This window comes from Gavia stellata, chromosome 15 (assembly GCF_030936135.1).
Source record: "Gavia stellata isolate bGavSte3 chromosome 15, bGavSte3.hap2, whole genome shotgun sequence".
Lineage (NCBI taxonomy): Eukaryota > Metazoa > Chordata > Aves > Gaviiformes > Gaviidae > Gavia > Gavia stellata.
Window position 1 is genome coordinate 22,561,006 of NC_082608.1, and position 12,533 is coordinate 22,573,538.

Genomic DNA, 12,533 nt, shown 5'->3' on the forward strand with positions numbered 1-12,533 from the left:
CATTTAATAACAATTGTGCTTTTTTCACTGTATTGGTGGACACTGGTGAGCACCCTGAAGCAGCACCAGAATTACGAGTGGTCCCCGGGGAACAGGGCGGCCGCATCCAGGCTGTGACTGCCCAGGGAAGGGTCCTGCAGACCTCCGCGCTCGAGGGAGGCACACCTCGGGCAGGGGGCTGGTCACCAGGCACGGCCCCAGGTTGGTGGCCTCTGCACAGCGGGATGTGTTTCCCCTGGGGCACATGCTGGCTGCCTGAGCAGGTGACAAGGCGACTCCTTAAGGAAAAGGTGGAGAGCCTTGCTGGGCAAATCCTTACACACCTGAGCACGAGTGGTGCAAAGCTGTAATGGGCGAGTACATGGGAGGGGCACAAATAGGAGCTATGGTAGGAAAAGGATGTTAGAGTCTAGACACAAACGAGCCCTTAGACAGTGCTGAAATCTGTAGATGTACGCCACGGCTCGAGCACCGCGCCCTCTCGAAACGCCACAAGTGATGACTGAAGTCAGGCGGAGGAGAGGGAAAGCCAGCATAGCTCTGCAGGATTAAAGCAGCACGTCTGGGATGAAAGAGATACCCGACTTCAAATAAAACCGAATGCGTACCACGCAGTTGCCATCATTCTTCTGCAGGGCTGTGAAACCGGGACACCGGGTGTGTGCCACGCCATGCCGACTCCACAGGCACCGTCTCAGTGCCCTGCTTGTGGGGGTAACACGGTGGAACGTAACCCAGTGCTTGAAGCACCAGTGCCGCATGCGCAGGAGTGCGGTTGGGTATCTGGTGAAGGCACCGGGCAGGAGGCTGCCCCATGGTGACCAGCCGACTGGCAGGCAGTCAGCGGTGGATGGTGCTCAAGGCGTCTCCAGAAACCCTCCTGGGCACGGCTGTCCCGGCTGGTGGGGTACGGCAAGTTTCTGGAAGCTGCTGAGTGCTTTTGGAGAGCGATTTTGCCAGGATTTGAGAGCGGACTGGCACGGGAGCCAGCTGCAGGAGGGATGGGAGCCAACCTTTCGGTGACAACAGTCCCCGTGGGGAAACCGGACCCACTGCCGAGCCGAAGGTATGCGTCAGCTGTTCGCAGCTCCTTCCTCCTCCATTTTTCACAGCTTAAGCATTCGCCTGGCACCTCCGTTCACTCACACGGCAAGCCCTCTCGCTTTCTGATCCCCTCCCCATTTCCAAAGCCGATTTTTATCACCTTGGAAAAGTAATTTTAAATCTGTGCAGGTGACCTCTCCTTACTTCCTCCTCCTCCTCCTCACACCTTCTCAGTCAGGGAAGCGCTCCCAAACTCCCTCACCTCCTCAACTTTTTGGTACTCACGTTCTCCAGATTACCCAGATCTGAGGTACTTGTGCCCTTAAGGTGTATGCCATCTTTGTTTCACCTAACTAAAACGCACTGGTGACACTCTTTTCACATTTCCATTTTGTTTGCTTAGATATACCTGCTTTATTTGGGACAGTATAAATCGGAGTTCGTTTGGACCGCAGACTCCCTGCATGGCCAGTTTCGATGGCAGGGCACCGCGGGCGGCCAGCCCCTGGCAGGCTGCGGTGGATGGAGGTGTGATGGCGTTACCGAAAACGAGATGTTCTGTACCAACGGCTGCTGCCCCCGAACGGCAGCCGGCCCCCCGCCCGTGGCGTGCCCCTCGCCTCCTCCCACGGCAGGCGAGGAAGGCCGCGCCGAGCACTCGCCCACGACAGCCCGGGGGCGGCTGCCGCACCCCGGCTGGGACACGGCCGGTTTACTTTGGGGAGGGCTCCCCTCTGCAGTCGGCCGGCGCCGGCGGCAAGATGTTTTTCCTCAGGCCTCCGGGGCCGCCGGAGCCTCCTTCACCGCCGCCGGCCAGGACCCCCGCGGCCGCCCCTCGCCGCACACACACACAGCCCAGCCTGCGGCCGCAGGAGCTCGAGGCCACCCGGTGCCGCCCCCGAGGCCGCGGCCGGGCGCCCCTCAGCGCCGAGGGCTCCCCTGAGGGGCCGGCCGCGCCCCCCCCCGCCCCGTTCTAGACGCTTCCGCGCCCCCCGCCACGGCGGCGGCTCTTCCGGCCGGCGGCCGCCCGCCCGCCGCCTCCCGCCGCGCTCCTCCCCCTCCCGCATGCGCCGTGCGGCCCTGGCGGCGGCGGCCGGGGGAGCGCGGCCGCGGGCCCCTCCGCGCAGGCGCGCAGGGCCCGCCCGGTGGGCTGTTCCGTCGCCGCGTCTCCCCGCCCGCCGGGACGCATGCGCGGGCCGGCGGCGCTGGGGTTCCTTGTCTGCGCCCCCTCCCCGGCGCCCGCGCAGGCGCAGAGCCGTAACGGAGGGGGCGGTCGGGCGCGTTCCGTTGGCAGCAGCCGGTTCCTGTCAGCGGCGGCGGGTGGCGGTGCCCGGTCCCGACGGCGAGCGGAGCCCCCGGCCTGGCCCGACCCGGCCCGATTCGCGGCCCCGACGAGCGGAGCGCCGCGCTCTCGCCTGCCGGTGTCTCCCCTCCCCACCCCGGGGCGGCGGAGGCAGCAGCGCCCCCCTCCCGGCCCGGCCCCCTCCTCCCGCCGCCCCCCTCGCCCCTGCCGGGCCGCGGAGCTGCGATGCCCTCGGACTTCATCTCTCTGCTCAGCGCCGACCTCGACCTCGAGTCCCCCAAGTCCCTCTACTCCAAGGGTGAGTGTGGCGCCGGGCCGGGGAGGCGGGGCCGCGGGGGGGCCGCCGTGCCCGCGCCGTTAACCGTCGCTAACGGCCGGCCCTGCCGCCCGGGCCCGCGCCTCGGGCCGCCCCCCTCCCTCCTCCTGGGGCCGGCGGGGAGCTTCGCCCGCCCCGAGGCGCCCCCCCCCCCCCCCGCCCCGCCGCCGGCCTGCGGGCCGCGCCGGGATGCTCGGCCGCCGGCGCCCCGCCGCGAGGGGCCCCGCGGTCCGCGCTGGGGCTGAGCCCGGCTCCCCCGGCCGCATTCCTGGCCCGGCCGCGGCGGCCTCAAGAATGTGTCCCGACAGGTTCCTGCGCTCGGGGCCCGGCGGCGGCCCCCGCGGGAGCGGCGCCTCGGCGGGGGCTGCGCGGCCGCGCCGCAAGGCTCCCTCCCTGCCTGCCTCCCTGCTGCCGGTGCCGGGCCGGGAGCGCGGCCGCGGCCCCGCTCGCCGCCCTGTTTACCTCGCCGTTCGGCGGCGCATCCGCAGGGATGCGGGCCGAGCCCCGCCGGAGCCCGGCGCTGCCCGGGGAGCGGACGCTTCGGCCTGGAGTCGGGAGCCCGAAGTAACGGGGCAGGGGAATACGGGCGGTGGGGGCGCCCCGAAAGCTGCTCGTGAAGTTTCTCGGAAGAGGGTTTCGGTGGAACCGGCGGCCCGGGGCGGGGGGGGGGGGACGCGAACATTCTGATTTGGGGTAGAAACTGGCAAAGAGCCCGCGAGGCGGAGGGCAGCTTCTCGGCAGGGCGGTGGGCTACGGTACCGGGGAGTTCGGAGCATCCCCGGCGGGAGCTTGGGGCCCGGGGGAGGCGGCGGGGGGGACGGCAGCGCTGCGACGTGGGCAGTGGAGACCGGGAGAGAATGTGGGGAATGTTGAAAGTAAACGAACTGCACGCCTGTTTTCGTATCCTCCGACTTGTCGTTCTGAGGAGCGGCAGAGGGGCTGTGCGTTAGCAGAAGGGGTAGGTGCTGCACAAGCTCCTCGCTCGTTCGCTCTTACCTAGGAGGCTTGGGAGCCGCTCCTGGTACTTTGTTGAACGTATCTGCCCACAGTACAACAAGGGGGAGCGATTTTGGGGGCGTATGGCAAAAGAAACTGTAAGTCTTTTATTAGCCTGAAGTGAAGGTGGCTAATCCGACTTTAACGTTGTTATAGGAAAGACTGAGCTTTTCTAGAATTTTTGGAGCTAATTGTAGTATGCTCATAACTCTGAGTTGTGTGTCGTTAGTGCTGAAGCTGAAAGGAATAAAAAGACTTTGACGAGTCAAAGCACATCTTTAAAGCTCTCAAACTGCCCTAAGTCATTGTCTCACTCTTTAGAGATCTTGAAGTTATCACCAGTGTATAACAGTTTGTAAATTTTTTTAAAGACGTTACTAGCGGGGTTTAAGGCTCCCCTGTTACCTAACACACGTCTATTCCAGCTGGTTTTAGTCCTAGTGAGGGCAATAGAAAGGAAAGGGTACTTTGAAACAGAGCAGTTCTAATTACAAAATATGGGTGATAAAACCCCGTCAACATTATCATTTATTGTACTGGAAGTTTGAAAAGTGCACACCATTAAAGTAATTTGTAAAACCTTTAAAATAAAAAGATTTCATGTAAGTTGTGAAATTTCTTCAAGGACTCATGCTTAATTGACCAGGACTTGTGAACTCACCAATCCTGTGAATTCTCAAAACGTTTGATTTTTTTTTTTTAATCTTTAATGGAATGGTTGAGAGTCTGTTTCAGGTAGGATCTCACGCTGATTAATCAAGAGTATATTTTTTTATTCCAGTGGCATTGATGTGGGTTCCGAGCTAGAAAAGGTCCAGAGAAGGATGTTTGATGCGTAGGAGTGGCCATAATGAGCTTCTTGAGCCAAACAAGATGGCCTGTGATAGAGGTGTATAAAGAAGTGAACGGTTATAAAGAGGTTAAAGCAAGGCTTGCCTTTTGTATTTTGTCATAATAAAAGATCAAGGCGATGTTAAGTTGAAATGCATTTTAATTTAAATTAAAATTTAGAACAAATGAATATACTTTTATAGAATGAATAATTAAGTGATCCTCTTTGCTGTGAGGTATATTAGTACGACTTGTAGCTGGATTTAGGGAAAGGTATTAGTGGTTATCTGATTAATCAGAACACACTTCTGTGTGGTTTTTTTTTTTTTCCTAGATAGATACGGATAAACTTATCCTGTGGACAAATGCTCTGGATCGGAGTATGAATACAACTGATGAGATAAAGGGAGAGGTCTGAACACAGTGAGGAAGCCACAAATATGCATTTGTGATGAGGGTGTGTTAGGAGCATGTAGTTTCTCATAACTGCTCTCCTTTTAGAAATGCAGCTACCCCGCAGTTTGGAACCCAGCTTGCAGATTGAATTGGGGCCAGTAACTTCTCTGAATTGCATTCCTGTGTGCGCGTCGGGATGGTTGCGGTTTAATGATACGGGTCTTGTAAGTTTGACGATGATGATTGCTGTGGTGTTTTGGAAATACAAAGATTATGGAAGTGAGAGAAGCTGTAAGATCCGGGTGGTCTTGGGAGTAACTGAGGCTTTCTAACGTACCGTTTATTGAAATTAAAGTGGAAGAGTCTTAGTATACTGATTAAAATTTACTTGCCTGCTCTTAAAAGTGAAGTTACATGTGAAAACCCAGTGTATCAAGATGTAGCTTATGCTAGAGCAATTTTTTATGGTATAGTTTGTCCCGTTCTCTGGACAGACGGAGTTATGTCATCAGTCTGTCCCCGCGCTATGTGTTAAAAGTTTTGGCTTGCATGACCATTGTTTTCGTATTCCTTTAAAAATGTTAAGCAAAACTTCCAAAAGCACGCAGAGAAAAAAGCACAGAGTGAAATGGCAATACAGATAAAGGGAGAGTCATCCATTTAAAATTTGACCTGATAATGAGAGTCGTTTCTTTTCATTTCTGCAAAGTTTGGGACAGAGAATGTTTTTCTTTGAGTATCTGAATACTTTATCTTCCAGTTTTTACTCCTGTAGGTGTGGTTTCACGAGCAGTTCCAGTCAGTACGAATTCCCACTCTTAAAGCAGGCTTGTCCCCCATCTTTTCCGTACGGTTCTGCTCACGCCAACGCTTACGTGGCCATGCAGTGAACCGGACTGGGGAACTGATGGTGTTAAAATGAACTCACCTTTTCCCTTAATTCCTTCTCACTCTGCCCCCCAACAACAAAAAGGAAAAGGGGAAGAGAAATGTTGATTTTTAACTAGGTGAGTATCCTGGTCCTGTTTGCTGTGGATCTTCGTGAATGGCTTGTGCTGACTCAAGGGAAGGACGTGTGAAAACTTGCAGCGGGGAAGGGTGGGACTATTTCTTTCAGCAGCAGTGCCAGCTTATGTTGCCTTAAAATGACAGTGAAGCTGCACTTAAGTTGCAGGCCTCTGGAATGTGACTGATTATAGCTGTTAAAAATAAAAGAAATGCAAAGTGTTGATTCCAAGTCCTGTTGCTGAAGCTCATCCCCACAGTTCCTGAGGAACTGACTCGTGCTAAGGAATAAAACCCATCTCTTTATGTATGATCAATATTAAAAGACGGCTTTGTAACCATTGCAGAAGGATGGTATCTCCAAATAACAGAGGTATAAAAAAATGTATGCCATTTTGAATGCTGAGAGTGTTCAGAATGTAATAGGTTTAATTCCCATCTTTACATAACATAATGTCCTTTTTGAAATAAAACAACCCAAATGTGCATACAGATTAGTAATGTAGTAGAAAAAGCACTGGAGCATAAAACCTAAAACCTTGAGGCTAGTTGTTCTGTGATTGAATATCATATGCAACATTCTAATACAGCAAAGTTAGCTATTCATTGTCAACAGGCAGAGGTGAAAAACTGTGATTAAAGCAGTTCATCAGATGTCAGGTACTAAATCTGAACTGATGAAATGTGTGAGTAATTTGGCTAACGCATTCATTTTGAACAATTACAAAGTAACGTGCGTGTACTAATAAAGTTGCATCTTTGCACTGTGGCAAGTAAGATCAGAACTTTTTACTCATCCCCCCTCCCCCCCGATTTTGCTTTACACAGCTCAGTAACTAAAACTGTGAGGCTTTCTGGAGCTTGGAAGCAACAAGAAAAGTGTTAGTAGTCTCTTGAATAGCTCTTTTTGCCCTAAAAATGTCATATAGCCAAAACTCAATTTTCCTCCATGCTTAAATGTTAAAAGATGGTAATCTACTTGTGTTCACTGAGAATTGTTAATACAACGTGTGGGTTTTGGTGATTTTTTTCTTTTTTTTTCCTACTAGAACTTTTTCCTTTCCATGATCCAAGGGATAACTCTAGTAAGACAGTGACTGAATTATCAGAGGGAGGAACAGATGCTTTATAAAAATAGTAAGAGCCTGCTTTTAGTTTTGAACTTTAGAACTAGTACTAGCAGTTTTTAGGAATAGAAATAGTACTTAGCTTCTTTTTTTATAAAAAATACGTAGCTTCTTTTTGTAGCTCATAGAAGGTGCCATGCGGGACAAACAGTGCTGAGCCTTACGTCAGGGACAGCCTGCACACATCTGCCTGTTGCAGCTCTTCCAGCTGCCCTCGGGACATTCCGACTTAAGTCAACTGAAATGGATTCTACCAAAGTTCCTTAAATTCGGTCGGCCTTGTAAATTGTCCGTTTCTGCTTTGACTCTTAATAGCTTATTGGCTTTAAAAACAAAACTATGGGATATATTGCTGCAAGATGATTATATGTGGTGCTGGGGGGGAGGATTTTGAATTCACAGCTTTTCACACTGTAATTTGAATATTCCAGTGACAGTGGTGTTTTAACAGACCCTTTTCCCTGCCGTCTGTTCTCACCCATGTACTGTTCTCTGAATTGTTTTTCGTGGCTGCAAGATGAATGGGGTTGGGAAACCAATCTAGAATGAGTATGTTTTACTTTTGATAGGATTTTCTAACGCTGTTCTGCTCTCCGGTCGAGTTTACTGTGCAGCTGCACAAGTAGTGGTGTCAGGACAAGAAAGAGGGTGTCGAGGACTGGGATTAAGTGGTAGAGGAGGTAGCAGATGAGGTGGGACTGCTAAACTGTCTCTGCCATGGAAAGAAAGGCTCCTCACGTTGTGCCTTCTGTTGCATTTGCTGTGCCTGTGCTCTTGTGCCGAGACCAGGAAAGCCAGGCTTCCTGCCGGGGCTGGTGTCTTGGGGATCGGTGAGGGAATCCATTTCTGGAGCTCGGGAAGCCGGGCAGGACGGCGCAGCACCTCTGCTGCTGCGGGTGTGGATGGAAGAGTGCGAGACTCTGTTCCTCCTGCCTTGGGTTCTACAGTGCTTGCCTGTCTGAATCTGTGTGTAAAGGTGTGGTGTGGATGAAGGAGGAGGGAAAATTAAGATGAATTCAATAAGCTTTTTCTTTAGTTCTGAGACTAATTGGATTTTTTCATTATCAGTTTTACTCATTTTGGATATTTTATTTAGTTCTATGAAAGTTGTAGATTTTTTCTATTAGAGAATCTCCATACACTGCCCAATTCTCTTGTCCCATTGAAATTTAGATATTCGAAGAAACCGTAATTGGAGAGAATGTATTTCAGTCCCAGGGAAGGATTTGAATATTGCGATGAGGAGCTTGATCTGGACTCAATTTAGTGAGATCTCAGCAGGAGCATGGCAAGTATCGCAGTAATCCGTTTCACAAGGAAACGGGCTTTGGTGCTCCATCAGCCGGGGCTGCTCCTGGAGCAGGGGTGCCGTTGAAGCCATCAGGCCGTGAATGTATGGTTCCCTGCGATCAGATGTGTTGGGTTCAGCCTTCTTCCACTTGGAAATTCAAATGGGTTGTCTTTTAATCCAGCGATGTTGGAGGGTTCTCAGGGACCCACAGGTTGGAAAACTGTCTTAAGTTATTGTGCAGATATTTCTGATTGCTGATATGCTTTAGAGGAAGACATTATTTCCCAATACTTTCTTTCCTCCCACCTTAGTCCTTATTTTTCTGGCTCATCGCACTCTTCTTTGATGCGAGGTTATGCCATTCAGCATCCCTTATATTTCATTTTATTCTGGAAAGTTCTTTGTGCAGTTTTGACACTTGCTCTAATAGAGATGTGAGCATCTTTAGAATATGAAAATATTAGGAGCCAAGCATACTTGTGTTCAGTTAGTTCAGGACCTGCATATTTGAAATAACATTATAGCTGCTCATAAGTGGAATCTATAGGATACTGCTGTTTAGTATAATCAAGAAGTAAAACTTTTATCATGTGTTTCTTAGATTGTAGATTAAGATTTTTCAATTTTTATAAAGCAGCTGACCTTTATTAACAAGTTTTCAACAGCATAGTTGCCTTTTGGGGTCGGTTGACTAAAAATGATTGTCAACCTGGAGCCTTCATCTGATTTTTGCACCGGTACACAGATTACTTAATTTCATGTGGAAATGTACTTTCTTTGAGTTGGAGAAAATGAAGGAGTAGTAATGCTTTCTTTTATACAAAAAGGCAGTGGCCTGAACTAATTTTGAAGTCTAGATACTCTGGTAAACCCTAGCAGGAACTGATGAGTGGCCAAAGTGCAGGTGAAGTAAGGTATGTGGTCATGTCTGTGCAGTTTATCACCTTGGTTATCTTCTCTATGTTTATGTAAAGAGTAAGCCGATGAGGTTGAATATTCAGACAAGTTTTGGCTTTCTTGTCAGCAAGTACAGCAATTATTTTAGGAACTGACTGAAATGAACTCTAAGATATAACTTTGAACTGTGTTGTAACAGCGGGTTCTAATGGGCACGTAGTAAAATCTTAAGTAACTGCTATTTCCAAAAGCATGCAGTGCTTCAGCGGTGTTTGAAGTGCAAACGCTCAACATCAGTTAGATTATGTTATTAACTCGTGCAGTTCTGAGTGATCTGTACGGTGAATATTGCCGCACCAGACTAAGAGGAGTGTTTTTGCTATTTACATCAATACGCTGTGAAGATTTGTTCTCCAATTCCTCTTGATTACTTGTCCCTCCAGCAGTTGCAAAGGTTTTACAGTGGCTTTGTAAGTAATTAGAAAGAGTTTCAAGTCACCCCACAAAGTTTATAAAGCTAATGCAATATACCAAAGTAATGCAAAGTTTTGATACTAAAAGCGGATTTGAGTTGTGGTGAAGTTCAGGCTGTTTAGCAAACAAAAGGAAGATGGATAGCAGTTCCTATTAATGCCCAGACAAGATGAAGCATATAGGAAAGAAGAAGATTTAAAGACGGTCATAAAAAGTTTTCAAGTTTTGGAGTTCCTGAACTCCTGTTCAGAAAAACTGATGTTACAACCCAGTTGTTTGTCTCCATTGTCTAGAGGCCTGATATTTTTTTTTTTGTACAGGTTCACTCAGCAGAAGAATCTGTACGTTTTGATAGTAGCGCTACAGAGTGATTGGAAAATAATAAGCTGCAGAGCTCAATAGCTTCTATTAACTCTGACAGTTTCTGTTTTCCTGTGCATAGGGGAACATGACCTACTAATGTGACTATTAACTGACAGTGGTCATGCAAGCTGCTTTGTAAAGTGGGGCAGGAAGATGCGAGTTGTAAGTGACAATCTGCCCCCGTCAAAATTACATTCCACTTCCCTCAGTGCTTGTCCTCGGAGGGCGTTGATGGCAGCAGCGGCTCCCTCTGAGCTGCAGGCCATAGCGGAGCTCATGCCAAGCAGCACTGCACATCTATACGTTCGAGTAACATGAGTTCCACTGACAACGCACGTGTCACAATTTGGGTATATCTACCTTTGCAGTGAGGTTCCTTTGCATGTATATGCTTAACTACTTGGGGTATACAGGAGTATCTAGAATCTTACTTGGTTCTCTTTTGACTCTTGATAAGGTTTTGGATTCAGCAAGAAATTCCACAGTCCAGTTGTATGCTTGGTGAAGAACTATTTCTTGTCTTCCATGTCAAGTTTACTCTCCCTTCAGTTTTAATATTAAGAAAGAAGAGGTCTCTTAGTTTAAAATATTTGAGTATGCTTTTGTTTCTTGGGGGGGGGAAAAAGGTGGCTTAGCTTGGAATATGTATTCCTATTAAAGCAGATGTACTGAGGAACTTATAATTACAGTTCCTAATAGTCTTGGTTGTATCTCACAAGTAAATGCTACAGACCCTGGGAATCTGATTTAGGTTAAACTTCTCAAAACAATCGTATGTCCCAGTTGTGCAGGGGGTGGGAGAGGAGCAGGGTGAGCGCTTCGGGAGGCAGTGACAGCTTTCAGTCACACAGTCGTTGAGGTTGGCAGGGACCTCTTGAGATCATCTAATCCAAACCCCCCCACTCAAGCTGCGCCAGCTAGAGCAGTTTGCCTGGGGCCATGTCCTGTTTTGACTGTCTTCATGGGTGGAGACTCCACAACCTCTCTGAGCAACCTGTGCCAGCGTTTGGCCACCTTCATGGTTACAATAATTAAGATGGCACAGATTAAAACACATTAAATTCCCATTGCCTCTTGTTTTGTCACTGGGCACCGCTGAGAAGAGCCTCTCATTCCCTCCCATCAGGGTAAGATCCCCCCGAGCCGTCTGTTCTCTAGGCTGAACAGTCCCAGCTCTTCCAGTCTTTCCTTGTGTGAAAGATGCTCCATCTTCGTGGCCCTAAATGTTTGTGAATTCTGAAAAGCTTTTACTATTGTTGGGACGTTTGTGAGTTCCCACATCAGAAATTGTCATGTCGAGTGTTACGTTGCAGTCATTTTCTTATTGGGGCACTACGTCAGATTTTTCCTTTTGAATATGGCTGTTTATTTTCCTGAAATCTGTAGGAAATGTACACTGAGATTTTTTTGTGTCCTGTTACCAGTTTTGCTGAGGATATCAGGTTCAAAACCTATTGGGAGATGTGACTGCCATGTGGCTCACTTAAGGAAGGGGGTTACGCTTGTTTATCAAGAGCGTGTTCATTGAAAGTGACTTTCTGGGCATTCCTGGAGTTCTGTGCTCTGGGCACAGTCTGCACGTTCCGCCAGTTTAAACTCCTCTCTGCGTTTGTTAGTGATAGAGAAAGAACCTCCGTCATCTCTTGTCTGTAAGTATATTTGTGCGAGTGTGATCGGTGCCCTTCCTTAGCCTGTGTGCAGATTTCGTTTGGGAATAAATCTTACTTTGTTTTTCTTTTAGGGCATCTGAATTCTAGATGGGGCCATCTGCCTCGCCTTGAAACTTGAACCGCACCTGGAATGGAGTTGCTCTTTAATCAGATGGGGAAATAATTTGGTTTCTTATTTTGTGGCCTGAAAGGATTCAGTTTAAGCTTCAGTAATTCAGTTAAGTTATTTGCTGCCGCTTAAGTAAAAAAGGTGCTTTTGGAGGTGTGGTAGCAAGGAAGGGATTATATTGTTTAGAGTAAATTCAAGTACTCCTTGCCATGCAGGTATTTCAATACATTAGTACAATAGCAAAAGAATTCATTTAGGAAGATGACTGCCTTTCTGCACCTGAGCCAGGGAGTCTACAGACTTTATTTTTACTGAATTCAGCTTTTAGACATAGAGGAAAGATGACTGAAGCACTCGGGGTGTTTGAAACAAACACGTTATATAGTGGGATACTAGTTATCTGTTGAAGAAACTCCAACTACAAGTTCTTTCCTCTTTAGAAGTCTAATAAGGAAAGACAGCTTAATCAAACTGAAGAGATCTTTAAGTATAACAGCATATGACTTTTGAGAAGCTGGTTGTAGCAGATTATAATAGCTCAGCTTATTGGGGAGTGGGGTGGGATAGTCTTAGACAAGGGATGCTGGAATCCCCAAAAGCTTTTGACAGGCATGCTGTATCCATCCAGATACGATCTTTATCTGCACGCTTGCCAATTATCCCCATGAACTCTAACCCTCGGTGGACTTACCTTCCATTGTATCATCTTTC

The 12,533-nt window shown here is 48.9% G+C and overlaps 1 protein-coding gene across 1 annotated transcript in view; it reads left to right on the top strand.

The window, feature by feature from the left end:
• The first annotated feature begins 2,566 nt into the window (after window positions 1-2,566).
• Window positions 2,567-12,533, top strand: part of NFAT5 (nuclear factor of activated T cells 5) — a 69,267-nt gene continuing 59,300 nt past the window's right edge. Inside the window, exon 1 of the mRNA XM_059824803.1 lies at window positions 2,567-2,645. Coding sequence (XP_059680786.1) covers window positions 2,573-2,645 — 73 coding nt within the window. The 5' untranslated portion in view covers window positions 2,567-2,572. The remainder of the gene's footprint in view (window positions 2,646-12,533) is intronic.